At 40.0% G+C, this 27,804-nt stretch overlaps 1 protein-coding gene across 1 annotated transcript; it reads right to left on the reverse strand.

The window, feature by feature from the left end:
• Positions 1 to 64: 64 nt before the first annotated feature.
• Positions 65 to 27,477, reverse strand: SPOP (speckle type BTB/POZ protein). The gene is made up of 11 exons (XM_009816572.2): positions 27,458 to 27,477; positions 24,850 to 24,921; positions 12,432 to 12,574; positions 11,944 to 12,065; positions 10,131 to 10,282; positions 9,898 to 10,025; positions 6,095 to 6,272; positions 5,452 to 5,507; positions 4,892 to 5,014; positions 1,127 to 1,269; positions 65 to 378 (listed from the first exon to the last, which is right to left on the reverse strand). The coding sequence occupies exons 3-11, from the start codon at positions 12,507 to 12,509 to the stop codon at positions 234 to 236; spliced, it is 1,125 nt and encodes a 374-aa protein (XP_009814874.1). The 5' UTR covers positions 12,510 to 12,574; positions 24,850 to 24,921; positions 27,458 to 27,477; the 3' UTR covers positions 65 to 233.
• Positions 27,478 to 27,804: the final 327 nt, after the last annotated feature.

Raw genomic sequence — 27,804 nt, forward strand, 5'->3', positions numbered from 1 at the left:
CGACAGGGATTCGTTAGGTTGAACAGCCCCAGAGCCCCAGGCCCACCCTCCCCCCTCTCCCCAAGTTACTTGGTGCTGTTTTAAAAAGTCTGGGTGTCACGAAGCAGTCTCTTCCCCCCAACAACAGAGTAAAAGCTCCACAGATTTCGCTGTCTACCTGGTGGTCAAGGTTACAGCAGCAACAGCTGGTGCTGCTTCCAGAAAAACATGGGGTGGTGTGACCAGACAGGACTTTAGGATTGCTTCAGTCGCTTACGTGGGGGTCCCAGAAAGGGGCACTGTGCAGAGGCCAAAGAGCGATACGCCTCAGCCACCAAATGGGGATGCGATACTACCATAGACTTCCAGCCTGATGTCTCCATGACGTCAGAAGCATGACTAGAAAGAAGAGAGAATAAATCTGAAGTTATCAACTGGGATAAAAAGGATTAACTAAATGGATTCTTTCCACATGCCCGAGAAAGCTGACATTTTTAGTGTACTGTTTTAGGATCACTCTGGATGTATGCTAGATACCTTTTTGTGAAGACTGCAAGCTTTGGCTCTGCTGGCACAGTTGTATGCTGGACAGTCCTTCAACTTTAGGATGAAAAGCTCAAACGTACATGATCCCAGGTGGAGGACAGCAGGAACACAATGCTCATCTACCCTGACTACTCAGCACAGAAGTCTTTTAAATCAATATAGAACGTACTGAGAAAAACTGTATTAACTGACAAATAGGACTAAAAACATTTCCAGACATCAAAGTAGTTGGTAGTCATTTTACATCTACTGAAAGGTCTGTTATATTACGAGTTGCACATAGTGCCTCAATATCAGGGGCTACTTGATACTCTACTACCTAAAAGTTCTTGTGATCTTAGGAAGAGATCCATAACAGCTCAGAGAAACAGTCCTGCTGTACACTCCAAACAGTCCCAGCAGGACAAGACTAATCTGCCCTTAGGGCAATGCCACATCTGGGACGCCAGATAAATGAAGGATCACAATGGGAGAACTGAAAAAGAAAAATAATAGAGGAGACTCTCCCCTGCACGTGACGCTTCACAAATTGTGAACCCAATTGCTAATAAACAACACTTTCCTCTAGATTTGTTGCATCCTGGAACAAAAGTAAACTCACTAGTTAATGAAGTCCACTGCTTGAGTTTTCAGTTGATCAGCACTATGTAGGTCAGCTAGAATGAGGATCTCGGCTGCATTTTCCACAGACAGGTTACTGCACAGTGCATCCTCACACATCACCTTCAGACGTTCTAGAGCATACTGCAAAATACAAGCCAAAGTACGGTTACAAAGAAGAAAACACCTAATCAGGCCTGATGTGAAGCCTTACTTGTGCTCCTTCACCCTTCAGTAACAAACTACTCTATTATGCTGAACAGACCTCTTCGCTTTGCTATATGCATCTGAACTGTACTCAGAGAAGTAGTGACCAGCAAAACAAAACAAAACAAAACAAAAGGAGAATCATGATGTGCCCACCCTGAGGAAAGCAATGGAGAGGAAACATACCCACCATAAAACTCTCATCCCGGCCTTCTTGTGTTACAGGCTTACTGGTGCTGAGTTCATGCTTTGAAATGAGAATTTCAGGTCACCTGTAATACTTACTATCTCAGTGACTTCAAGGCACAGAATGCTAAAGCCAACCTTCATTCTCACTCTATTACTGCATGACAGTAGTACCCGGGTTCAGTGGGAAGACCTATCTAACAGTGAATGCTCCATAGGTGTTCCAGTGATGTTTAGGCAGTTTTCACTCAATTTCTTTGCCATTAGTGACCTGCACATTAAGATCAGCCTTGCTCAAGCACATACTACTAGTTTAATATTAAAGTGTTAAACAAATGCCCCTGATTTCTTGCAGCTATCCAGCTAGAAACAAAACATCACAGCATGCCTGTAATGCCTTGGCAAAAGCTCTAGTCTAACTTCACATTCTCAACCTAAGAGTTTCTACCATTTAGTTGTTCATTTGCCTCCACTTTTTTTAGATCCGCAGGGTTGGGCCACATCAATGGTTTGAGAAATTCAAAGGATATGCTTAGAAGAAGACTGCTGTCTAATAAATTTCACACTATTTTCTGCAGCACTTCAGTCAGTATTGAATCATGCAGACACAGCCAAGATTTTCAAAGGCAACACAGTGGTCTCGGGCAGACTCCAGAAAGAGCAATACTCAGAAAACTTCAAGCCACTCATTATCAAGAAATGAAACCCAAACCCCAAACCTCAGTCTTTTGGAATATCATAGCTGGGAACTGTGAGACTGAGATACTTCTGAAAATCTTGGTATGTGTGATCTGATTATGGGGTTTGTGGCTCTTTGGATGAAACAAACTGAGTATTTCTGAATACTTCTGCATATTCTAGATCCCACGATTTCATTTCACAGGGATTAGGACAGTAGTCAATTCTAATGCAGTTCTTATATGAATAATAACATTAGCACTACATAAATGGTCCTAAAGATTAAACACAGTTAGGTCTTCTTCACATTATGACTTCAAATTGAGTGACATTTCTAAAAAGAAAAAATCTTTAAGATTGTTAATTTTTTTTTATCTGACAGATAACTGCATTTGAGAGTATCCTTCATACTGTTGATAAGGCTTTTTTGGACAACTCAGAGATGACATGGTATACAAGTTCTTCAGTATGTAAGGCCACATTGGGAAAAGATACCAAATTTGCAAGGACTGAACAGAGAGCTGGTAACAAGCTCACTTGCATGACAACGGGAGCGCCTGCCATACAATAAGCATTGTTACTATAAATTGATTTTATATTCTGATTGAGATTTTCATCCCGTTATGGTTAAATTTACCCGAATAATTTTAGATTGTAAGAACATTTTTTCACTTAAGGATCGGTGATAATAATTACTTCAATTGAGGCATAGCACTCATAACCAGGACAGTTTTCTCCCACCAGAACATCTGAGAAGGCAAGTGATATTTACTTGCTTAATCTGTATCAGTAACTAAGAGTTTCAAATGAGGGGCAAGCCATTAGTTTATATTAATGTCTGTCAGTAGTTTAAAATGCACCAAACGAAGCTTAAAATTATGCCTTTTGTAAATTGAATATTCTCTTCCATGCATGTACAATTTTTATTTCGATTTTCGCTACAAATAGCTCAGCTTCTAATTACATAGTTGGGCAAAAGTAGCCATTCTGGTCTCTCAGGTACCAAGATTTCCCCTTCCCCCCTTTCTTAATTACACTTTAAAAAAACACCCTACCTAATAGCACACTTACCCAAGAGGCTGAAATAGTATCTCCTGGGTTGAGAAGACGTGCTTTGTTTTGGTTTTGGTCTAATTACATATTTTCCCCAAGAGACAGGAGGAACTCAGAAGAAGCTGTTTCAGTCTCTTGAGTAAATATTAGATGTTTTATGTGCTTTCATGAAAGATTTTTTATTTCTCCTTTTAAAAGACACACAATGACTTTAAAAGGAAAAAAAAGCTACATTAAAAGCCAGGAAACTCAAAGTTAAAGCCTACTCTGTCCTTAATGTACTGCTTCTTACTTACACTTGTCTCAGTTAAAGATGGTATGTGAGCTCTCAATCAATACTCTTTAAATAATGAATAAAATATGTGGCAATGATTATAATCAGGCCAAGAATCTCCTTGCATTATTTCCCATTTTAATTCTAGTTGCAGTGGCCTAATAATGGCATATGGAGCATTTCACCTCTAAAATCAGCATTTTTGATGAAGCCCAGGTCTGCAGTGACAGGGAGTTTGATGGCCGTGTGGTGGTTACGTGGAACAAGGTTACATGCATCCACATTTTAAAATCCACCACCCTAACTGGCACCCACAAGAGAATCCAAGGACTGAAGAAGCATGGAGACTGAACTACGGTCTCACCCCTAGAGGTGGTCCCTCCAGGTCAGAGTTGAGGCACATTGGCAGGGCAGTGTGGAGAATCTTGCACTGCTGCTACCCGTGCTGAACCTGTTCGATGGATAAATTCAGGACTTTAGTCTCCAGTGCTGTCAAACTGGCATCTTTCACCAGCACTAAGTTCACTTTTAAGAGAAAAAAAGAAAAAGGAAATAAAATTTTGGTTATATATTACGAATTTTCACTGGTTAATACGGCTCGCTGGCCAGCAGAGCACTCTCTTCTGTCCTTGGTGCTGCAAAGGGAAGGAGGCAACGGCTGGCTGGCTGGCAAGGCCACAGCGCTGCGCCTGCTACGCAGGGACTACCAGCAGCCTTCCAGTCAGACCATCCCCGACACCTCCCTGGCAAGGACCCTGCAAAACCACAGACGGGTTAGGCAATAGGGCTTCCTCCAGTGCACCCCTTCTCTCCATAAACAGCAGGGACTGCCACTGCAAAAAGAAAATAAACAACAGGACCTTCCCACTCTTGGCTATCCATCACTTTAGAGCATCTCTTGAAGCTGCTGATACCAGCCAGACCAGAAGGAGAAGCAGGCCCTGTTTGCCAAGACAGAACACTACTTTTTGAGATTTGGTAATAATCACACTAAAAAAAAAAAATATTGCCAGGTCCACCTTGACATTTTCTTCTCACCCCCAGCTCTTATGCTAGATTATGCTGAATAGAGATGACCTCTGAAATTTTAAGAAAACGCTTAAAACTGAGCAGTAGAGACAGAAATTCCTGATTGTTATATGTTAAGATATGTATCTATACAGCTATAGGTATCTTATATGTATATCCTATCTTACAGGTATCTTATATTACATGCAGGCTTACCTACAAGCCACAACCAATTCAAAGTAACTGCCCAACCACAATGATCACATGAAAAGCTTACTGCAGCAATCTCCAAGGAGCATTGTGTAAAGCAAGGTGCATGTCATTCCTGGTTCTCTGAACACCCATAAATCCCAACTGTACCTTGTCAGCAGCTGCCAGCAAGTCATCAGCCATTTTGTCAAGATTTGGTGCCTTCCCCGTGTAAATAAAGCACATCATTTCCTTAAAAACTTCAGGCTCCACATCATTGATTTCAACCCGATTCTGTATTAGAAAAATGAAGCTCATTAAGATCCTGACAAGAGGCTAAAGGCTTCCTTCTACCCAAGCTCTTCCAATATCTAGAAATTTGCTACAAACTATTTAGAATGTGTACTATTTGCAAAAAAGAAAGAAAGAAAAAAAAAAATGTGGATGGAGTAAGAAAAATTCTAAGTTGTATTTCACGTTCTCTTCTTGTCCTTATCCCACCCCAGACTCTTTCCCCAAGAGTAACAAAGGTAACAATTGCCTCCTTGATCCCTTTCTTCCTCCCTTCAGGACAGCTGAAGCAGAGACCTGCATCTAATGTGAGAAAAACAGTTAAAAGGTGACAATAGTCACAAACACTACCTAAGAAAGTTATCTGACCAGTGATGCTAAGAGTTGACTAGAGAGCTATTCATCTAGCCGGAGAAGTTCTCCTTCCTTCAGGAACTTACCTTTTTACTCTCTTCCATCTCATGCTCAAACATGGCGCTGAAAACTGGGGAACGCGCTACGGCAGTGGGGAAAATAAAACACAGTTAGAGATGCTCTTTTACTCTTCAGGAGGAGCTAAGTGTAGCCTGCCAACACCTCAACAACTGTCTTGCTACTTAATGCAAGAAAAATTCTCCTATAACAGATAGGGCAAATTGGGTACAACTGGTAAAGAAGTATAGGTTGTGACTTAATGTAATGTGGCCGATGTAGCTTCAAACTGGGTATGGGAGAATTTCTTATGCCCTTTCAACCAAGGCTGAAGAGTACATGGGTGGTAAGGTATCTTTCTTGACTTTACAAGGAAGTATTCCCCTGGAAATGTACTAATTTCTCCTTACAAATGCTTTAGGAATACGTTATAGTACACTACAGCCACAAAAGAATCCTCCTACCATCCTCACCATGGCAGGAGGTAGGCAATTAAAAATGGAGCAGGTATTTCCTCTCCCTCTAACAGTTCACAAAACAGTCCTTTACTACAGCTCTGCAGTTAAAAGCACTGCAGAAGCCTCCTTTAAAGACAAAGTAACTCAAAAAAACCCACTTGCCATCATGTTGTTGTCTCCTATCCCGCTAAGGCCCATCCAACTCAATACCGACCTGCCAATATGGCTTTGTGAGCCTGGAACTCCTGGCCTGCAACGCACAGACAGCAGTCCGTGAAGCGTGAATTCTCCCAGAGTCCTCCCAACTCATCTGCCAAGCGACACTCTGGTACCTTCACCATGTTCATAGTGTTCTGGCCGGAGATATTGACAGAGTCCTGTACCACACTCACCTGGAGGGGAAAAGAAAGCCAACAACCAAAAAACTCAAAAACACACACCGGAAAAACTAATTTCTCTACAGGAAGTTTTTATTTCCAGGACAGGTGAAGGGAAATGCAAAGCAAAACCCACACCTCTCAAGCAGAATCACTGTATGATTAAAAATGTCTCCATTTTCAAAGCATCCTTTCTACCCTGCCTTAACCTGGTTCTCTGCTCCTCCAGAGTGTCCATCCCAAGTCCTAAATCACACCAGCACATTTTCTTCTCGATCCCAAATTAACAGCACTTCTACGCAATTTAATCGTAACTTTACCAGATGGTTTACCAAGGAAGTAGAACCTTATTTTTCTGCTTTTACGGACATCATACCTGACCTAGTTTTTTCCTTCTATCAACACTCTGAAACCCTCCCCAATCAATAATGCAATACAGACAGAAGTACAGATGAAAATGAAGTGTACACAGAGCTTCTCTATCCGAGCACTGCATCCACACGTGCGCAAGGGCAGTGTCTGACCCCCCAAATGTCTTGCTACTTCTGGTTCTAAATTTCTTAGAGAGTTCAACACTTCCACCACATTATAAAAGAAAATTTAAAAAAAACCGTGAACAGTAAGTTTAAAAAAGCAGCTTTATGTCAAGTAATTAGGAAGATTTGGGGAAGGTAGATAGATTCCTTATCACCTGCTCTAAAGCAGACATGGTTAGGCAGGGACCACAGGTCCCAGCTGATGAAAAGGGAACCGTTAAGAGCCTATTCAGCACCAAACCATTATTGTTAAACACGCAGTAATTCATAAGCCTTCTACAGCAGACTCCAATTAGAAAAGATCAGAGTGACTAATACTACTCCGCTATAATAAAGAATAAAGGAAGAAGCTGATTGACAGGGAAGCATACATGAGACTATTTCCTGGATTTGCTGTCAAGTCTAAGTTAAATTTCAGTTCTATTAATAACCAATGGCCAAAGAAGAACAATGGACAGCAAAGGAAGCTTCACAATTATGTAAAAGGAGAAGTAAATTATGAAGTGAGAGAGATGACAGAAGCACCTTCTAAGGAAAAAAACTGCTAATAGCACATATACCCCAACTCTTGAGAAACCTCCAGTGGGTTTCTGATGCAGGCACATCTTGTGTAAACTACACAACACTCAAAACCAAACAAATACCAGATGCTGCTTGCCAAAGGACACTAGTGAGTAGCCAGAGCAAAAGTGAGGAAGCTAATATTCTTTGTCATTAATTTGATGGCTACATCATCTTTTTGCCCTGTGACATCTAGACCAGCAACACGGACTCAGGGATGGATGAAAACTCATCAGATTCATTAAAAAGGAATTCTAAGATGCAGATCCCTTGCTGGAGTCCGATACTGATTACAGACCAGCCAAAAAAGGCTTGTGAACTGTGTCTCAAATCAACAAATAAATCCTCTTCATATATAAAAGGAAGTCAGTTACTGGCATGAAAATCTATTACATGCTTTTTTACATAAGGAGTTTAGACTGGTAGATTCCAAGTGACCAGCCTTGGAGGTCAAAATAGATAAGGTTTTGCTTAAGCTATTTTCAACTTCTTAGCACAGGAACCAATGCTACCTAACTCAGAAGAGAGCTATTACCACAACTTTGGGAACACCGTTCTTTTTGGAGATTTACCGGGATGGTATTTACCTATGATGTTGGAATATAATTTAAAGAGCAAAAAGTAATGCAGTTGGGATATGAACAATCAACCCCACCTGCAAAACAGAGGTTGAAAAATTCCCAAACTGACAACTAAATGAGGTCAGATTTTAAATGCTTGACAAGGAACATCATTCTCTGCCTTAACAGCATTTTCAGCAAGACGTTATCTGTGTTCAGCACTGGACATAAGCAGAGAGCAAAAGACTTTCCTTTTAATAAAGCAATGAGAAAGTGCAGTGGAGACACTCAGCAACTTTCTGCTCTACAGAAAACTCCAACATATCCCCAAACAACAAGCATCTCAACATCCAGTATTGCTATCTCCTTAGACAGTTTCTACATACAAAACATGCATGCTGAAAGTACAGATGTGAGCAGCATCACTTGGCACCTGTGGCCAGCAGGGAAGCATTAGGAGAGCATATGGCACACCGGTTTACATGCTAAGAGACTTACAAGCTCAGGGAAGAAAAAGGAGGAAAAAAAAAAAAAAAAGAGTGGGGAAAAAACCCAAATCCAAGGTGTTGAAAGTTCTTGACAAACTGCTTCCAGCCAGCAAAACCTTCCCCTCTGATATCACTAAACTTAAGATTTCTTACATGCTAGACTGTAGAACAAACTGAAAGGGAAAACAGAAGATATCAAGGCCAGGTGAAGCCAGCAGCAAGTTTTCTCTTCATCCAGAACAAACAAAAAACACTGAGCTAAAGCTTTTGAAGGGAGTAATTCAGTAAAGAGTGGGCTGACTTGAATTAGTACTGGTTGCCAAGACTACTAGTGGATCTCAGGTTTGTCTACATTGCATCTCGCAAATTCCCTTCTCAGACATTAATTTCTGCGTTTCGCTCCACAATTCTAAGTTCTCTGGCTCTTTTATCATGAAGGAAGGAGTAACTGCCAGACCTATAGAGGTGTCATCCCAGACACTGTCCTCTTCTCCCCCCATATGGCTACAAGTGTTAAAGGAAGGGCTCCTGCCATGACAATAAAAATTTATGCTACTGATTGCATACACATCCTTTAGGAGATGTTTGTCAATTTAAATATGTGCATGTTTATGATGGCCAAACAAAACCACCAAAAAAAATACAGCTGTTGAACAACTTTTGACTGAAGCATTTCTTTCACTCCTGAAAGAAAACACAGCACAAGGAAAGACTCCCATAAAAACCACTGCAGGAGATCCAAAGAGAGAATAACTTGTTCTACCTGAAGAAACTCACAGCTAAAGGAGGTATTTTGCAGTTAAAAAGACAATGGAAAGATGAGAGCAGAAGCTCTGAAGACACTAAATTAGAGAGTTTAAATTTGCTCATTAATTCTAAACTTAAATATCTAGTTTTAGAAAAAAGTGCCTGCATCTTCGTCTGAAATTAGTATTAGTGGAATAATAATTTTGTAAGCAGTTGTAGAAAAATGCAAACACAATGACCAGAAAATTGTGGTTACTATAAAATTCCTTTTTCTTCATTTTTTTCTTTTTGTTGGCTGTATAGACACACTTAGGAAAATAAAGAAAACTCTTCTTTACTCAGTAGGCAAGTAATAGGCGGGCCGGTTTCCACCACAGAGCTAGTGTTGGTTATTATCCCAACTGAGTTTCAAATTAAGGAGTACAAACAGATGGATGATAACACTAAATCAGAAGTGAAATGATAATCAAACATGCTTAATTCCTACCATCATCACAGGTAAAAGACAAATATAAATTAACAAAAAATAAATGTAAGCAAAATGTGATGAATCACACACAGAAAAAGCCACCAGCCATGCAGGCACGCACACACACACACACACGCACAAATAAAATCTCAGTGCCATATAAACATCCAGTATTTCTCCTGACACCTCTGACTCCTTAAAAGCAATGATGAAAAATAAGGTCACATCTCCCTTAAGCTAATGGAATTGCTATTCTTTCAGCTGCACAGGAAGACTTACCTCACAGAAGAGAGTGAGTTTGTCATCTGGAAGAAGTCCATTGGCCTCATCCAAAAGAAAGTCTCTTCTAATAAATTTTTTGAATCCCCAGTCCTTGCCTTGTACAAATCGATATGCTCGCTGGCTCTCTGAAAGAAAGATACGGTGCTTCAAACACCAGCTGAGTGACTCGCTTGATCAAACAGCAAAAGACAAACAACTGACCCCATCAGACAGAAAGAGGTTTTACACACCCATTGCTTTTGTTTCTTCTCCTTTAGCATTCAGGATGGAGAATTTGAACTTTGCTCGAACTTCACTTTTTGGACAGCTCACCAGCAACAGATAGAGGGATAGATAATCTTTACTTTCTTCATCCAAGCCTTTAGGGTTCACACGTAAACACCTGTGGAAGCAGGCATCCGAATGAGACGTCAGGAACAGTTTTTGGCAGGTCATTCATAGCTTTCAAAGAAAGGGCATTGTGGAATTTTCACAATAAAATGTACAGCAAACAAGTTCTGTTTAACAGCCACTGAACCACAACGAAATAATAGTTACGTAAATAGAGTGGAACTGCGTGTTACAGTCAGCCTCATGCTACATCTCCAAGACAGATAATAATATTGAGGCAGTAATTATGGGTAAACCAGTGCAAAAACCACGGGGGAAAAGAGGAGGGGGGTCTGGTTTAAATTACTGAAAAGCACCCTGGATGTCAACTTTCAAAACAAGAAGGTTAAAGAAATAGTAGAATGGAAGCAATGGATTTGAGGAAGTGCAACAAATCCAGAGGTAAAATTCCATGGGAAGCAACTGAAAGGAAAAATGGATTTCTGGAAGGCTGGTAGTTTCTCAAAAACATAATGCTAGGGCAAAAAGAAAAAACTACTCCTGTGTGAAGAAAAGGTAGTAAGTGCAGGAAGAGGCGAACTCACAAGCACTTCCATGACCTGAAACTTGACACAGAATCCAACAAGAAGCAAAAACTAGGCCAAATGACTACGAGCTCAACCACACAAGGACAAAAAAACAAAAAAAAAAAAACCAAAAAAAAAAAAAAAAAGTCAGAAAGATCTAGACGTTAGAATGAGATCTGACTAGCAAAGGTTATAAAGGTAAGTAATTTAGTAACAAAAAGCAGTCCAAAGAAAGCACAGGTCTGCCACCCAAAGGAAGGGAACACAAACTGTAATCACACACACACACTAAATTATTTAGTGGCTGATTTGCCGCAATCTATACTAAAGAGGTTTAAAGAAAATTGCTAAAACACTTAACATCAGCCACAAGGGATAAAATAAGGAACCAGGTGTCCATGGATCTACTAGGTCAGACACGACTCACAGTTGATACACGTTCTGACCAAAGTCCGCTCGGAGTTACTGGAAATTACTTGAGAACTCAGGGAAGATAAGAAAGATTTTAAAGGACAGGAAAAGGCCAAAAAATTATGTCATCTTTAAGAAGCAGAAACTCCTGGGCAGAAGGAGTTATAGAATATCGTTACTTTGATCATCTCTGTGTTAAGTCTCTGAATTCACAAAAAGCTGCCATAAAGGGAATACAGTAGCAATAGTCTTAAATTGCAAGATTTAGAGCGTAGGCAAAAATTATCTTTTTAACAACATGGAGTATTTGGGACTGAAACGGGGAGGCTGAAATAGAGTTTGAATACACTGGCTGTGGACCCTCATTGGCTTATAAGAGCTTGTTAAGATAAACATCAGTCAAAACCCCCCAACTTAAGACATTAATAATCCTCCACGGCATGTTTCTGCTTCAAGGCAGGATGTAGTCTCCCTTCCAGCTATGGCTTCTATTACTTCTGATGTTTTCCATTATCAGAGAAACACTGCAAACAGCCAGATCCTCACATTTGTTTTGTGTGTCCAAACACTATGCTGAAGCAACAGTACTTTCTCCCTGTGCATATGTTGTACATCCAAGGAAGCAAGAACCCATGTGCAGTACAAGTATTTTTTAATGTATTTCCTCTGTTATAGAACCCCAAATTCTTTCACGCAGTGGTACAAACAGGGTGAACCTCTCTGCTCAGTTTCTTACCATTTGAGTTTATCATTGGCTCCAGATGAAAAGGTTGAGCTTTTGATGACCTCACCCATTTCTTCTCGGCAGAAGCTAAAGTTGTTTATGGTCCACATGTAGGAAAACTTCACCACCTTGATCTTAAAAATGGAGGATAGGAGGCAGTTTAGGGTCATACCCATTTACCCTGACCATCCTAAAGGCAAAAACTGAAAAGCTGGAAGTTTTACTGAGTCACTTCCATGACAAATAACCCCCAAGCACAAGACAACAGTCGGGAAATGGCTAGCAGTGGCAGCTGGACCACTCCAACTTCTCCAGCTGCCTCCTCAAAAGTTCTGCCAAGGGCAGAGGGCAACATCCTACTGTTGCCTTGGTGAATGCTCACTGCTAGCAAGCATGACATAGTCTGAAAAATCCAGTCTCTAAACTTGTTTTGAATAAATTTCTTACCACAGATTCTAATGGTGTTATGTTAAGAGTATCTCAACACAGCGTGGACTTACCTGAGTGTAGCACCAGCTCTCTGCTACAGGTCCACTCGACATTTCTGCCGGAGGAGGAGGACTCGGCACCCTTGACATCGCCAGTTTGAAGATTAAACAGAATTTCACAACTCAGCAGAAGAAATTTATAATTGATCTTCACCCTGTCAGTCCCAAAAAAGAGAAAAAAAACCCAAAAGTAAGAACAAAGGAAAAAAAAACTTCCGGAGTGCTGTTAAATCTCATGGGACACAAGTTAAAGCCGTCATGCTGTCTCCCTCCCCCCTAGCACCTTCAAAATAGGATGTTACATTTAAACATTTTAAAGCGTTACCATATGTTTTCTGAAGAGGGGAATACACCACCTCCACTTATTCTTTTATGCAGCTCCTTATAGGAATAAGCCTAGCATATAATTTCCTTTAAGGAGTCCAAGACTCAAATAGGAGACTCCCCACTTGACTTGGGATTTACTACTTTACCCTGAGGCCACCGTTTCAACTCCCTGTTTACTCCCTCTTTTCATTTTGAGAGTCTCAGACTATCAGAGATCACATTTGACAAATGAAGTTCTTAATCTCAAAAAGCTACAGGTAGCAACATGCAACCCAAACTCAACAGCAAAACAAAACCCTAGGTTCAGAGTGATTCCAGTAACATCAACAGAGTAATTTCCTATGGCTTAAACCTTCTCCTGAAGCCTTACTATTAGGGAAGGTGTTGGTGATGATTTCTCTACTTCAAACCCAATCCCTTTGGCCAGAGGGAAATTCTCATTGCCTTTATATGCTAGTGAAGTTCCCAACTTCTAAGTGCCAAGTCAAATTGTCATCTGCAGAGAACAATCTGGGGTTAAAACCACTGCAACACACCTGAACGAATACGCAGGCACAACTGATAAAACAGGCATCTAGTTACCAGAAGGGAGGTTTTAAAACAAAATAGAATAATCAACCCATCTCTGACTTCTGAGTCCTGATCCCTAAGGCAGATACACAAAATGCCTTCAAAGATGAGCTCGGAAACTAGGATTCATTACTTTGGCAGATGTAAAAGCATCACACGCCTTACAGTTTAGCCTTCTGCTAAACACTTTCTGTTTCACAGGTGCTATTTATCTGCACAGGACAGCCAGTGAACCACAAGAACTTCATTGCTGTTAGTTTTGTCCTCAGAAGAATAAAAAAAGGGTGAGTAAAAGACACAAAATGGTTATCTGGCAATACGAATTGCTTTAAATATAAAGGCTGATATCGAGGTACGTTGGGGGAGAAAGGTAAAGCACAGGCTGCCGGTCTTGAGGAAGGCTGAGTCATTAGTTGTTGAAAGGAAATGGTGGAAAGCGTAGAGAATATATACCTAAAAATCCCACATCTCAAAACAAGAGGAGAATGTTCACAATAAGAACATAAACATATATGTACATAATTCCCCCCAAACTGCTATTAAGATAATTTGGAGTCTTTAAGTGCAGTTGCAAGGCTGGTCTGGATTTGAGTGCAGGCTCCAGCTGCAGACCAGACCTCTCCTAAGCAGGGCTCACATCAGCCACTCCAGTTTACCGCTGTGCATTTGGGTTTTCAGTTCTACGCACCTTCGGAAAGCACCTGGAAATGCTGGTACACAGGCATTATCTAACCATAAAACAAGAGTGGGGTTTTTTTAGGTTTAATTTCCTTTAGAAAAGCACAAGTGAGCCCATGTAAACACTGAAAGAGAGATACTGGCTATCAGGAGCTAAGAAATAAGTATTTAACCCTGCAGAGCTGCACACTTAACTCGATGGAAATTTATTTCCCTGGAGCAAAGCTCAGGGGCAAGCAACTCCGTAAGATCTGAACTGCAGACAACTAGGACTAATGTAAAACCAAGTGCTCTCAGATCAAACTGCTTTACAAACTTTTTGCATTTGCAGTTTGTGCTGTGCATGTGGAATGAGGGAAAAAAAAAAGTTTTAAAATGTTGATTTTTTAAAAATCAACATTTTAAAAAGAAAGGGACATTGAGATGCACTTTAGGTACTTGCTGCAGGTTTTATTACATTAAACTTAAAATTGCCACAGTTCCTCCAAAGAAATTCAATGAAACCACTCTGTGTCATTCAAATTAAGCCAGAAGTAGCAGAGACGACTTTTGAATACTTAGCTAACTGCCCTTCCATGGGCAACATTCAGTCTTGCCTCCGAGGTCATCATTGCTTCACTGTCTCTAGTCACAAGTCTTTCGGGGACAGATAAAAGCTGAAATTCCAGCACAAGCAGCAAGAAACACCTCCTCCTCACCATGGCTGGGGAAAGGATGCCTTTTTCCTGGTTTTAGTCTATGGGCAGGAGAGACCCAAGCTTTTTCCTTCCCCTCGGGGTTCACAGAAGCACTGCTCAACTCCACCCAGGCTCTTCCATTGTTCTGTTCACAGCTATTTTTAATCTACATTATTCTAGTGATCTGTTTTATAGCACAGGCACAAACGACAGGGACACAAACTCCTGAGAGAAGCAGCGGCCAGGGAAAGGATGAAGTTTTTTAAGCTCGCCTCCACACTGATGGCAACCTGTCTGCACACTGAGCAACAAGATGCTAAGCGTAATGAAAAGGTTTGATCAGAAGAAAGCACAACAAATAAATAAAACACAAGAGTGGGACGTGAAATTAATTTTTTTTGTTAAAATTGTAGTTAGTTTCAGTGATTTTAGTTTTTAACTTACATCTTATTACTCAGACTACTTGCAACACGGAAGTATTCAGGTTTCTTTCAAAATACTTCCTTATGCAGAGTGAGAAATAATGCAAGAAGCATTAGAGGGGATGAAGAAAAGATGTAAAAATAACTTAGCTTAAAATAACTTTTGAATTCTCTGAAACGACGACGCTATGGCCCTCCATCCATCTCCCCATACACCTGGCCAAAATGGAGGTGTGAATTAAACCTCAAACCACAACAACCTACTAGGTCTTCCTCCTAGCAGGGATTTTGGGCACAGCCCATCACTGCGAGACACCCTAAAACTCCGGGTGAAGAACAGCCGGAGAGTCAGCAGCAGTGTCCATCAGCATCTTCCCGGTGACTCGGTGAGGCCACAATGCTGTTCTCCTTGCCTGGCTTCAGAATAATTACAAGGAACAGACCCAGAACAGTTTGGATAAGGTACCAATTTCCACACAAGGTATTTATCAACAATAAGCAAGTTTCTGTAAGAAGACTTCTACTTCCAGGTAAGCTGAAGCAGTTAAGTATCTACACACACATTAGAGAAGTGGTTTAACAGGAAAGGTAATTACACGGTTAAAAGACTCCAGTGGGTCCTTCTTGAAGACAAATTGGTAAATTCAGTGGTAACACCTCCCTTTATGGCATGAAAACGAGGGATTAATGAGGAGGGAAAGAGGAGACAACAACAACTTTTTATGTTACAACGGCACATTCATCAAGCCTGTTGGAACACACTGAGAAGTTGAAGGGTTTCCTGGATGGAGGGCAGAAGTTAATCCTAAATTCCTGTACCTTTCACCGGTCTCCAAGGAGCAAACTCCAGAAGACTGTAGCCATCAATAATGTAAGGGGATAGGGGAAGGAAATAGATAATCGTGTGATGCAAAAATTGAAACTTTAACAGCTACTTTCTGTATTTCAAAAGGATTTTAAGATGTACCTAAATATTACCTCCATCTTACATATGCAAAGACGTTTTAGAAAGCTTGTGTGGTCTAAAGGCAAGACAAATGTATGAGCTTGAGATACACAGGACTATTTAATTTTCTCTGAGTGACTGTCACTTTCATATCTTACATCCTTTCCTCCCAGATGGCTTGGATAGGCAGGTGGTAATAAAAGTTATGACAACGTGCTAATAGAATTGCTGCACGCCAGCGCGTCATTCGTTATGCTTTTAAAATGGTCCAAAGGGGACAAAGGTTCCAGATTTTAAAGATTTTCTATTATTTGGAAAATACTTTCAGTCTGGCATGTCAAAGCTTTCTACAGGTGCTTTGCGAGGCAGTTAAATGCAGTTAAAAAAAGATTTTAAAATCCAACATACCCCTAGCTCAATACGGCAATCAACCATCAAATACTTGTCATCAAATGACATCACTGGTACTTTTACTGCTGTAGCAAGTCACAGGGGGAATAAACTGGCAATATCCATCACTGCCTTTTGCAAAAATTACCAGTAAGGAAAAACTTGGCGCTTGCCCTGCTTAGCAAGCACACGAACAGGGCAAGCACATAAAAGGTCACTGAAATATATCCTTAGAACTGTGCCGTAGAAACTTCCATGTGCTGTTCCACCTTCAAATGCTGAATCACTCTTCTGGCATGGACCAATATTAAATGCATTTTAAAAGGAACCACAGCTAACTTAAGGTAAAGTTAAGTTTCTGTAATCGGCAGGGCACTCCCGGTGTTTATTTGCTCATGAACACTTAATACTTCACCAGTTCACACTTCTTCACTAACAGTGCTGGCACCTCTGAACTAGCAGTGAATTAAAAAGCGCTGCAGGCAAAGGTTTTAGGAAAACATTTTGTAAATAGTTTGGATATCAAAATTCTTTCCGGCCAGGAGAGGCAGGGACAAACTTGAAGGTACAGGCATAAATACCAAGTCACAGGAAACAAAATACAAAGTATTATCTTATGGACCCCTGCGAGCCCATGTACAGTCTGGGGTCTCTTACTTCCTTGGCTATAAAAAACAAACAGCACTTGTCTCTGGACATAGTTAAGATTACAGTTAAGAAAAAGAATAATTCTCACCTCATTCACAACCACTTCCAGATGAAGACATTTTATCTACGAACCAGAGCCAGATCAGACCTTTCTGAAGCACAGGAAATGTTCCCTTGCCACTTTGTCCTCATAATTACCTCCTGACTTAGCAGCTGCACCAAGACATTTCAATCTCAGCTCAAAACTTCATCTACTGTAGGAATCAACAGTCAAATCTATTCCCTGAGCAGCTGAGACTTGACCTGAGAGAGGTGGGGAATATCAACTCAACAAGTAATTCTAGAAGAGGCCTCAAAATTACTAGACTTTTGCTGAACAGCCTGTCATTTTCTACTTCTGCTCAAGATAAACCAACTACCTTTTAAGAACCCAGTAGTTTACACCAGAAATGTCCAAGTATATTCGTTTTCAGTAAGCTTTATTCAGCAAAAGATAACTTACAGAAAATTCTGTAAAAGAAGCACATTTTTAATTAAGCATTTCAAGAACTGGAGTGATTGCTTCTTGGACCAGCAACGTATCAAAGACTATCCAAGAACAGCACAAAGCGCAGAGAAAAGGAGCAGGACAAAGATAATTGGAGCAATAAAACAAGGGGATGAGATATGGAAGCACAGGAAAAGACCATTATCTTCCTGCATTCTTCAAAGCTTTGGAAAGGACAATGGAAGGTCTGAATTCACTGCCGTAAAGAAAGAAAAAGAAGAAAAAATAAAGGGGGGGGGGGAGCAACTTAACTGAAAGAGCAAAGTGGGATGCAATGCCATCTAACTAGTGGATGAATGAAATGAGTAATTTTTCAGATTTTAATGTATATACTAAACAGGGTGTCATACCACTCTTCCTACTTGCCATACCAGAGAAGAAAGCAATGACAGGCAAAGCATTCACATCACCGGTGCTAACGACTGCCAAGCAATGATACCGATTGCAATGATGATACTGATTGCAAGGTCTCCTGTGCGTCAGGAAATCTTGTCTAGCTACAAAGGCAGGCTGAAAGTCAGGCACAGCGAATTCCAGAGGTTACACAAAGTTGCCTAATTATTAACATGGTGGTGTAGAGACTGCACCAAGGTAGCGAACAACCTGTACCAATAAAAATAGACTGAGATTAGAAATCAACACTTAGGAAAGATGAAAGTGACCCATACCAAGAAGCTACGTCTTGAAAGGAAGCCTGGTTTACACAAGCGAGAGGCTTATCTTTCTGGAACAAAGAAATGTAAACGGTTCTACAACAAATAGCCAATCACCGCCTGGAAAAAAAAAAAACCAAACTATAAAGGAGTAACATGAATGGGACATATACAGACTTAACTGTACCTGAATTAGAGGGAAGAATAATCTAGGCCAAAAAAAGTTGTTGGTGAATTAAGCTTGAACACTTGCTAAAAACTGGGAGTGTGTGCACCTTCCTCTACCTTCTGTGCTCTTAAATCCAAAACCAGATCTTACTTAACCTGTACCCTGTTGAGTGCCACAAAAACTGCTGAGCTCAAAATGACACATGCAGTTTCATTTACAAACTTCAGTCATAAGAGAACAGACTGGAAAATCAACATAATCATAGCAGAGAGATAAAAGGAATGAACTCACATCCAGTGGAAGGTGCATACCAAGCTAAAGGACCTACAACTTCTCATTTGGGAGACAGAAACAATAGAGATAACCCAGTTTCCTTAAAATACAGTGCAAATGATCTCTCTCAACAGTTGAGAGTGCCCATGCATTTCTCTTGATTCCAAGGCACTATGTATCAGTCCTAATTCAGTTTGTAAGTTCTACCATCAGTAGCATTCAGGAACTTGGAGGGGTACCTTCTTTTTATTATACCCTGAAGTTGCCAAGTACATTAGAGAAGGCCAAATTCCTCAGGTCACAACAGGGTCCTCCGGACACTGCATAAAAGCAAGATTTTAATTAAGGCAGATGCATGCACCTTAATTCAGTTTATTTCAGAAAACTCATTATCAAGTCGGAACATCCAGAAATACTTTTTTTTGGAGCTGACAGATCACAGAAAAGTTTAGAGGAGTTACATAGAAAAATAATTTTCAACATGGCTAATAAGAGAGTTATCTCAAAACACACTGAATATTGGCACCCCACTAGAATTCAGTAACTAAAATTCCACTTGGAGAAATATTCCACAACTAAGGGTTTCTTTTCCATTCTTGGAATGTTTTTATTTTTTTTCCCTTAAACCAATTCTCCAGTTATAAAAGAGGAAAAAATAAGAACAGGCTTGATCACCTAGAAAAATCATAATTTGTATGAAACTATTAAGGGATCACAGAATCATTAAGGTTGGAAAAGACCTTTAAGATCATCAAGTCCAACCATCTGTGAAACATCAGCCTTGTAAGGAGAATTACATCTATTTCGTAAGAACAGAAACACCATCATTCTTTAGCCATAGACCATCTACCATCCCTTCCCCCTCCTCCCCAAATATCACCAGATAAAATAGCAAGCAGCTAAAACTAAACCAAGGAAACAGAGAGGAAGTTGGTTAAGAAGCAGCCCAGAATACTCTAAATAACCTTCTGCTTTTATAAACAAATCCTCCACTGAAAATGTCTACTCTTCAGTCATTAAGTCAAGTCATATTTTTGACATTTTTCTAAGACTGCTTCATGCCTGTGTTTGAACAGATGCAGAAAACTGTATCCCCTTTAATCACATCCAACCCTAACTATAAATTACCCAAAGTATATCAGAATTACCTCCACACCAGTAAACATAAGAAGTAATCAAATTCTTAAAAGCAAACCAAACTTTTTTTTTATTTTAGAGTTATTGTTGCGTTTAAGTCACCACTCCTATTTTCACCAGATGTTTGCCTCTTCTTTAACTCTTTCTACTTCCATCTTTAAACCTCTTGAGGTACGTCCTGAGATGCTTAAATCTTAAATCTTCAAAACTGTTTTTCCTCAGAAGTTAATAATCTTCATAATTTTTTAATTCAGATCATAAGCATGTTAAAAAGAAATATGTCTGTCTTCTTTTTCTCCAAATTCTCCTTTTCACCTCTTTTCTCTTCCTTCCTACCAATCCATTCCTGCTCATTTCTCTCCTCTCACAAGGAAAAACGTTATTTGAACACACCAGCTCAGGTCTTACAGAAACAATCAGCCTGAGCAGACTTCTGTCTTCAATAAGAAACCTGATCTTATTTTTGAAAAGAAGAGTTTTGTTATTGCCCGTGAACTCTTTTATTTTAGATTCTCCTTCACATGGAAATTGTAAAAAGTATTTTACAGCTTCAGTTTCTACTTGTAGGGTAAATTGTTACCTGTCACTTGTCAAGTAACTCAGTTGCCATTTTAGCAATTTTTTTTTGAAAAGTAAAACATTTGCACTTTCATAGCACGTAAATAATCTTGCAGATTAAAAGATAAAGCCATGAAAACGACTCTTTCCAGAAAACTTCCTAACATGCCAGGGAAGCCTCTCGCTCCGCAAGCAGGCTGGCAGCAGCAGGCGTTTTTCTCCCCTCTGTAGATTGTTCTTCTTTTGTAAGCGCGACACACTGCTAGAAATACCTCACACCTCTAAAATCCCAACAGATTCCTGGGGAGTTGAAAATAACTGGAAGAAAATGCCTAAGTGGTTTAACGTCTAATCAAAGAACAAGCAAAAACTGAAAATTAAGCAGGACTGCATTTTCAATCTGCTGTGCTGAGACCTGGTACCAAACACCGCTGAAGCACTCAAATGGGATTGCAGATCTGACCTCTAGCAAACCACCAAGACTATAATCCCCTCTGGAGCCTTTTATTTATATCAACTTTCCAGTAACACAAACATCTGGTAGTCCTCACATAACATTTTCCAGTTGCCATCTTGCGTTAATATTTCTAAGAGCTTATCAAAACCAACTTGAGCTGAAATACAGTTTCTGCCATTATTATTCTGGAAATTAAGCTTTCAAATAATCAATTTAGAGATTACAATGTGTGGCCAAAACTAGACATCAAACTACTGATTCTTTCACCTCCTTGCAATTACAGCATGACTTCAAAATGGTTATGAGAATTATTTTAAACTGCTGAATGTAAAGAACATATGATTGCCAAATAAAAGAACTCTTGAGAACCAGCATGCAAACCCCAGTTTTTGGAAAAGCATGAAAATAAATCAACTGCTTGCTTCATTCCAACAGAAAGCTCACTCCAGGACTTACTTTTAACAGATAATAAATAGCAATTACAAGCACTCGAAAACACTCCTGTTTGCAGCCTATCCTACCAGGTAATGCTTCTCTGACACTCGCGGTTTTCTAGACAGGAAGAGTCCTTAATTTTCAGCGTTACTTTGTTTAGTCTTTTCTCTGACCTTATCAGACATCAACATGCGAAGGAATAAGGAGAGAAAGGAGATGGGAATCAAATTCCAACCAACTTCCGCTTCCAAACCATCTATATTTTCCTCAAAAATCAGCAGCCGTGTTTCCTATAAAACACATCACACTGACTTCAATAAGGCGTGATGGTTTTGCTAGCGTAATTTTAATAGTCTTACTCACATTAACATGAAAAAATAATAAATCACATCTTACCATAAATCACACTCAGAAAATAAACACAATTATGGCATTCGCCTACACCCATATTTGAATATTCTAACCATTCAAGACCAAGATTATCGAATTAATAAGACAAAGAGCAAAGAAAAATTTCAGTAGCTTAGATATTCTGTATTTAATATATTTTTAATCAATAGGAAAAAAGACTGGGCCAGAGGCATTATTCTATGTCTGTTTACATTAATGACACTTCGGAAGCAGGGCAGCAAGGCACATTCTTTCCACTGCTTTCGGCATTAATGTTGTAACGTGTGTTAAAAGTGAAAAAAATCCCAAAGGAAGTATCTTGGACACAGGGAGCTGACTGCCTGACTTTTAATTTTAATTATACATTCTAAGCTGTTGCTGGCATAAGCCATTTATTGAATCTTTAAAAAACAAAGGGAAATGTAAAAGTACATGAAAATAAATTCCCAGGAGATACCTACATTTATTTCCCTTTATACACAAACAAGCCATCTCCATAAACCCATTCTAGCCTCAGAGAAGAAACCACTCCTTGTTTGTTGCTTTTGTTTTCTTCCTGTTACCCCTTCTGTTCTTATAAGAACACTTTAAAAAGTCTTCCTACTATTTTGCCCATCAATAGTAAAACTCAGTAAGCTACCGGGCAATATTATCTAAAGAGAAATATAAATTATCTGCTAGCCAAGAACCAACTCTGAATCACACAAGTTATAAATCTTAAAAAGTCCTAGTGCTACTCGGCAGTAATCACACAGGTTTGGTAAGGTTGGCACCAACCTAAAGCAAGGATGTTTCAGAACATTTCCAGGATACAGCTGAATATAATCTACTGTAATGCTTGTGCTTGCGCTCCCTGATTAAAATTATATTACATCGAATTTGAACCACAGTCATTTCACTGTAATCTTACTTGCTAGAAAGCAGAGGTCTGTAAGGCAGAACATGACACATGACGGCAACTTCCAAAACTTTTGGACTCAAACACCTACACTGACACACTGTTCTTTTCTCCGGGAAAAAGTACTAACAAAATCACAAGCTAACAGGAAATCTTAAGAAAACCGTCTGTCTCTCAAAGGCAGTAGTGAGATACTGTTCTCCGAATTTCATTTACTGCCCACAAGTGCTTCTAAGAAATTAATCAAACTGATATATGTGGTTTTTAAGCACAACTTGTTGAGGTTGCACACTTCTACAAAAAAGCAGCTGAGGAAATGAGGGCACCAATCATTTATTATGATTTTCAAATTACAAAGACAGATCTATAAGGTCAGGACACCCAGCCTATTGTAATAGCATGCATTCTACGCATCCAAGGAAGGTACTGCATGATGTCTTTGCCCCAAGATAACAGAATCTTGGGGAGGGGTGGGGGATATGACAACATTCTTTAACAGTCAGTATCATTAACTGAAAACTTTTCCATCGATGCAATCAGCGTCTGTTCAAGCCTCTTTGTGCAGCAACACTTGGGAGGCAGCCAGGCAGCTTTTCTGCATTGCTCTACAGCAGCTCCAGATGACTTACTGTGTTTGCCTCCACCTGCTCTCCAGTCTCACTGCTATAAGCAGGTCTCTAAAACCAGGGCTGTCATCTGAGCTTTTCTTTCAGACACAAAGGCAAATCCACTATTTTAAATAAAAAATAAAAATGAAAAAGGATTTCTTTTTAAGAGAAGATAAGTGAGGCTTCACTAGCTTTAAGATCTAAGCTGAAGAAATAAAACTTAATAATCTTGGGAAGTCTCCCACTAGTAAACCACTGCTGTTAGAGAAAAGTTGCTATATACAATTAAGATCTATGATTTGTTGAACAAATTTCTGCAGCAATGAGCAAAGAAGGTGGGCAGAACAGTAACTAAAGCCACACTTAAAAAAAAATACACATATTCTTAAATTAAATTACTTCTTCATCTGATCAAGTCCCATAAGCAAACTTCTACTTCTTGTTTGGCTCTAAGACCAGTAAGTTTTTCCAGACCACCTTCTCTGCTATTCAATTGTGCGTAAGTATCGGTTCTTGTAACAGCCCTAACAGAGATATTCACGTGTTATACTCATTTTAGAGATAACTGTTTATTGGTAAATATGAGGACTTAGACTTCATGGAAAGGAGAAAAAAAAAAAAAGAACAACTACACATTGCTGTTCAAGTCCACAAATCATTTTGTGAACCTCTACAAGTGCCATTCCTGCGTATTCGTAGTTAAAAATGTGTAATTCTTTAAATTCTGTTCGACATCAGAAGATACAGTTTCCATTTTTAGAACATCACATCAGTCTTTTTAGATTGATGCCGTATAGATGTCACTGGCATGTCTGATGTCACACATATGAAAGCGTTCCTTCTGTACCTCTATTAACTCAAAGGGTGGCACGTTAAGTCCAGAGAAAAAGTAGTGATCCAGAGTAACTATCAGCCAGCTATTTAAGTATCCTGGTGTCCAACTATACCCTATGTAATTTTACATATCACGCAACATGAAATGTTTCTGAACATGTAATAAATTTAAGGTGTTTAGAGTTCTAAACCTTCCAGTATATTTTCAGAAACAATATTACTGAACTTAGGAGACTCCTAAATATTTAAAATGCTTAAAATTAGCATATTTTCAAATTAATATTCTGATTTTCTGTATGCAAGTCTCTTAAAGGTGTGCACAAGAGCATCCTTTTTTGCTGGAAAATGATTTCTCTTATCAGAAGTTGGATCAATTTTTTAAAAGCAGTAAGATTACTGTATATGATTCACAGCCCAAGCATTACATCAGACCCAATTTAAAATGCACAACATAGATGCTAGATTTCTAATGAAAGCCATTTTTAAAGTCCACAGTCATATAATATAACCTGTTGAATAAGACGTACAACACAGGCTAAGAAAAGCGGAACCGAGATCTCAATAGGAAAATTTTAATACTATTTTCTGTAGTCAGTGCATCTAAAGTCACCAGGATTCTACTGGTTTCTAATATATCAATGGCCAAATCAGTATCTTCCAGTTATGAATTTAGCGTTGGAGTGTTTAATCCCTTCCATGGTCCCAACTTTACAAACTCTATGGATGCCTAAAAATCCATGGAGTTGTAAGACCAGCTACACCTCACGGAACACAACGGTGCAACTCCTGCCTGTAGCCAAAGAATTTACTCACAGTATAGAAATGAACTCTCAAGTCTTTTCCGGGCATTTGCTACACAGTCAGTGGTTCTGCATCTTTTCTGCCCTAAAGATGTGGAGAGGGAAAAAAAAAAAAAAAAAAAATCACAAATTACATTTCATGTGTGCCACGTATTTTCTTGAATTCTTAGCTGTGCGTATCAGGGAAGAAGAAGAGACTTCCAGAATCACTCAACTCCTTCCTTCCAAAACACTGCTACAGAGTTCAGTAAAGGGACACTTAACAACATGAAACCAAGAGAAGAAGTTCTAATATATTTACAGATATAGCTTCTGAAAAACAACAGGTTTTTTGCCTCCTCAAGGGTATGAATACTTTAACCTCATGCTAATTTCCTGTACCGTCATGTGTTTCTAGAACTTGGGACACATGCTTTATTTAAGAGGTCTCTGAAGTACAAAGTACAAGACAGAATGCAGCAGCAGCTTATCAACTGAGAATCAAGAAGCAACACTCTCAATAAAGGTTTTTTGGTTGGGTTTTTTTTGTTTGGTTTTGGGTTTTTTTTAAACATGTTTTTCTTGTATTTCCTCTCTGTGCTGAGTAGGAAACACCAGCAGTCAGACGTTGGAGAAATACAGCAAGATCTTACATAATACTCCAATCGTGCAGAAAATCGAGCCAAAGCTGGGAGGAGAGAAGGAATTTTACAGAATTACAGTGGATATTTCCAAGCGTGGAACTATGAATGCAATCAATAACACAGCAATAGCTCCTGATCGTACAAGAAATAATAATCTTTCCCAGATTTATGCCCAATTTTGCAGAAATAATGTCCAGGAAGAAATGAAGCAGATGATTTCAAGTTTACAGGGTTCACAGTGAGCCAGGCAGTGGAATGGCAAGCCCCACGAGTAAAACGCTGAACAGAAGGGTGTGCCAAGAATAAAGCTGGTAAGTCCCTCTTATTGTGAACTGGATTGGTATCTGGAAAAATCACACAGGGCAACAAACTCATTTCACAGTACATACCTAACACTAGGTCCATCTACAGGCTCAGCTACAGTTCAGAGATTAACCCTAAACCTACCCCCACACCGGTCAAGCTGGCTCAGTGGAAACTAACTGAGAGCAGACTGGTAAATGGAATTGTTTTTAACGTTTATCAGGTCTAATCAACCTAATACTATTGCCAGTACTGGTACCTTCTCCATGTTAAAACATCAGCAAATTGTAAGATCCATTACACAAGAAATAGTATTTTTAAGTGCTCCACTGTGATCTGTGCAATCAGCGATGGTACTGCTCACTGAGACCATGTGTCAAATCAAAACCCCTTCCATTTTAACTCCCTCCCTGACCTGTATCTATGTGCAAATCCTGAATGTTTTGGGGATGAAACACGGTTAGTTTTATAATAGCGGTAACTATCGTCAAGTAAATCAGGATACCAGATTTGACAGTAATTTCTACGATCTTATGGTAGGTACAGTTTTGTATTACTGTCCTCTACTGATACAGTGACAGGATGACAGCTCGCGATGTACTTCTGCTATCACGTTGTCTTGATCTTGATACACATCCATAACAAAGTACCATTAAGAAAAAAACCTGTTTTTTCTTCAGGTCACAATGAAACAAGTGACATAATGAAACCAAATCATTCTGGGCATCTGGTTAGAAAACGTCACTGAAAAAGAAGCAAGCCAGTTATATGTTTCACTTAACTAATTTAGGGGTTTTTTTAATAACCAATGAGTTCTATTTTATAAAGCAGAAAAAAATAGTGAAATTCTCCAGACTTTTATAGGGCTTCACATCAAGCCACCCCAGACATAACAATTTAGAACTCTAAAGGCAAAGAAAAAAGAAAAAAGGAAATCACAAAAAAGGATTCCTTTTCATTATGTCATGATGATGCTCTACAATCACAAACGTAAACACATCTAATAACGTTGAGCTACAGAAAAATGACGACAAATAAGATTACATTCCATATTTTTCTCTCCCCAAAAAACTCCTGTCAGAAAAAGACAATTCCATTTCACGGGCAGCTTCGCAAATGCTATGAGAATAACATTTTTACCTTTATAATACCATCGATCATTAATCAAGACAGTGCTTGCTACAAGCATTAGCACTCTGCTATCAAATCGTATTACTGACACATTTAGCTGTGAAAGGGAATTCTTTTGCCTTTCCGTGCTGCATGATGATGCACCATTTCCTTTAAACACCACTACAGGCCTGAGACACAGCTAAGAAATACCAGTACTGATCCCAGGCACCCTGGGGTCCAATTCATAGGAAGACCAAGTTCCCTCCTGATTTGGAAATGTGCCTCACGGTCCCCAGTGGCAAAGCTACGACCTGTCATCCCTTACTTGGTTATGCTGTTAGTCAGCTCAGTTTTTCCACTCCAGCCCTTATTTCCTTTCTCCCACTCGTGTTTCCTTACTCAGTTCCTGGCACCCCACTGAACCTCTGTCCCTACCTGGGGATCCCGAGGAAGCCCCTAAGCAGGCCTCCCCCCAACTTCTCCCAGCCGCAGCTCTCCCCCCCTCAGGCCCTGCTCCCTCGCCCTCCCCAGCCGAGCTACGCTCCCTCTCTCAACTCCTGCCCCCTTCCCCACAGCCCTTACCTCCTGGCCCTACGAGTGACTCCTACCGCCGGAGGAAGCCCTGCTCCGAGGCAGGCCGGGAAGCCCGAGAAGCCCTGTCCCAAGCAGGTGCGGCGGGTGGGGAGCGCGCCCCCGGAGTCTGCCCCCCGCTCCGCAGCCAGCCCCCCTAGGAGAACACCAGCAGCTGGAGCTCACTATTTGGCAGCATGTCTTCCTGCTCCGATTCCCCCCAAGCAGATGCAGAGGCTCATTATTCCGCAAGTCCCCGCAGCAGCCTTCTGCGCAGGCGCCGACTTGACGAACAAGCAGGATATGGCCGTTCCCAGCGCTCCCCTCCCGGCCGCGCGTGCGCAAAGCACGAATGACAC

This window comes from Gavia stellata, chromosome 28, assembly GCF_030936135.1.
Source record: "Gavia stellata isolate bGavSte3 chromosome 28, bGavSte3.hap2, whole genome shotgun sequence".
In the NCBI taxonomy this organism is placed as follows: domain Eukaryota; kingdom Metazoa; phylum Chordata; class Aves; order Gaviiformes; family Gaviidae; genus Gavia; species Gavia stellata.

Bases quoted from the DNA above. Each gene is read 5' to 3' on its own strand.
- SPOP (XM_009816572.2), bottom strand. From the start codon at position 12,509: ATGTCAAGGGTGCCGAGTCCTCCTCCTCCGGCAGAAATGTCGAGTGGA. The intron at 10,283-11,943 runs GTAAGAAACTGA...CTGCTTCCACAG, and splicing joins GCCAATGATAAACTCAAATG to GTGTTTACGTGTGAACCCTA. The intron at 6,273-9,897 runs GTAAGTCTTCCT...TTTCCCCTCCAG, and splicing joins AACTCACTCTCTTCTGTGAG to GTGAGTGTGGTACAGGACTC.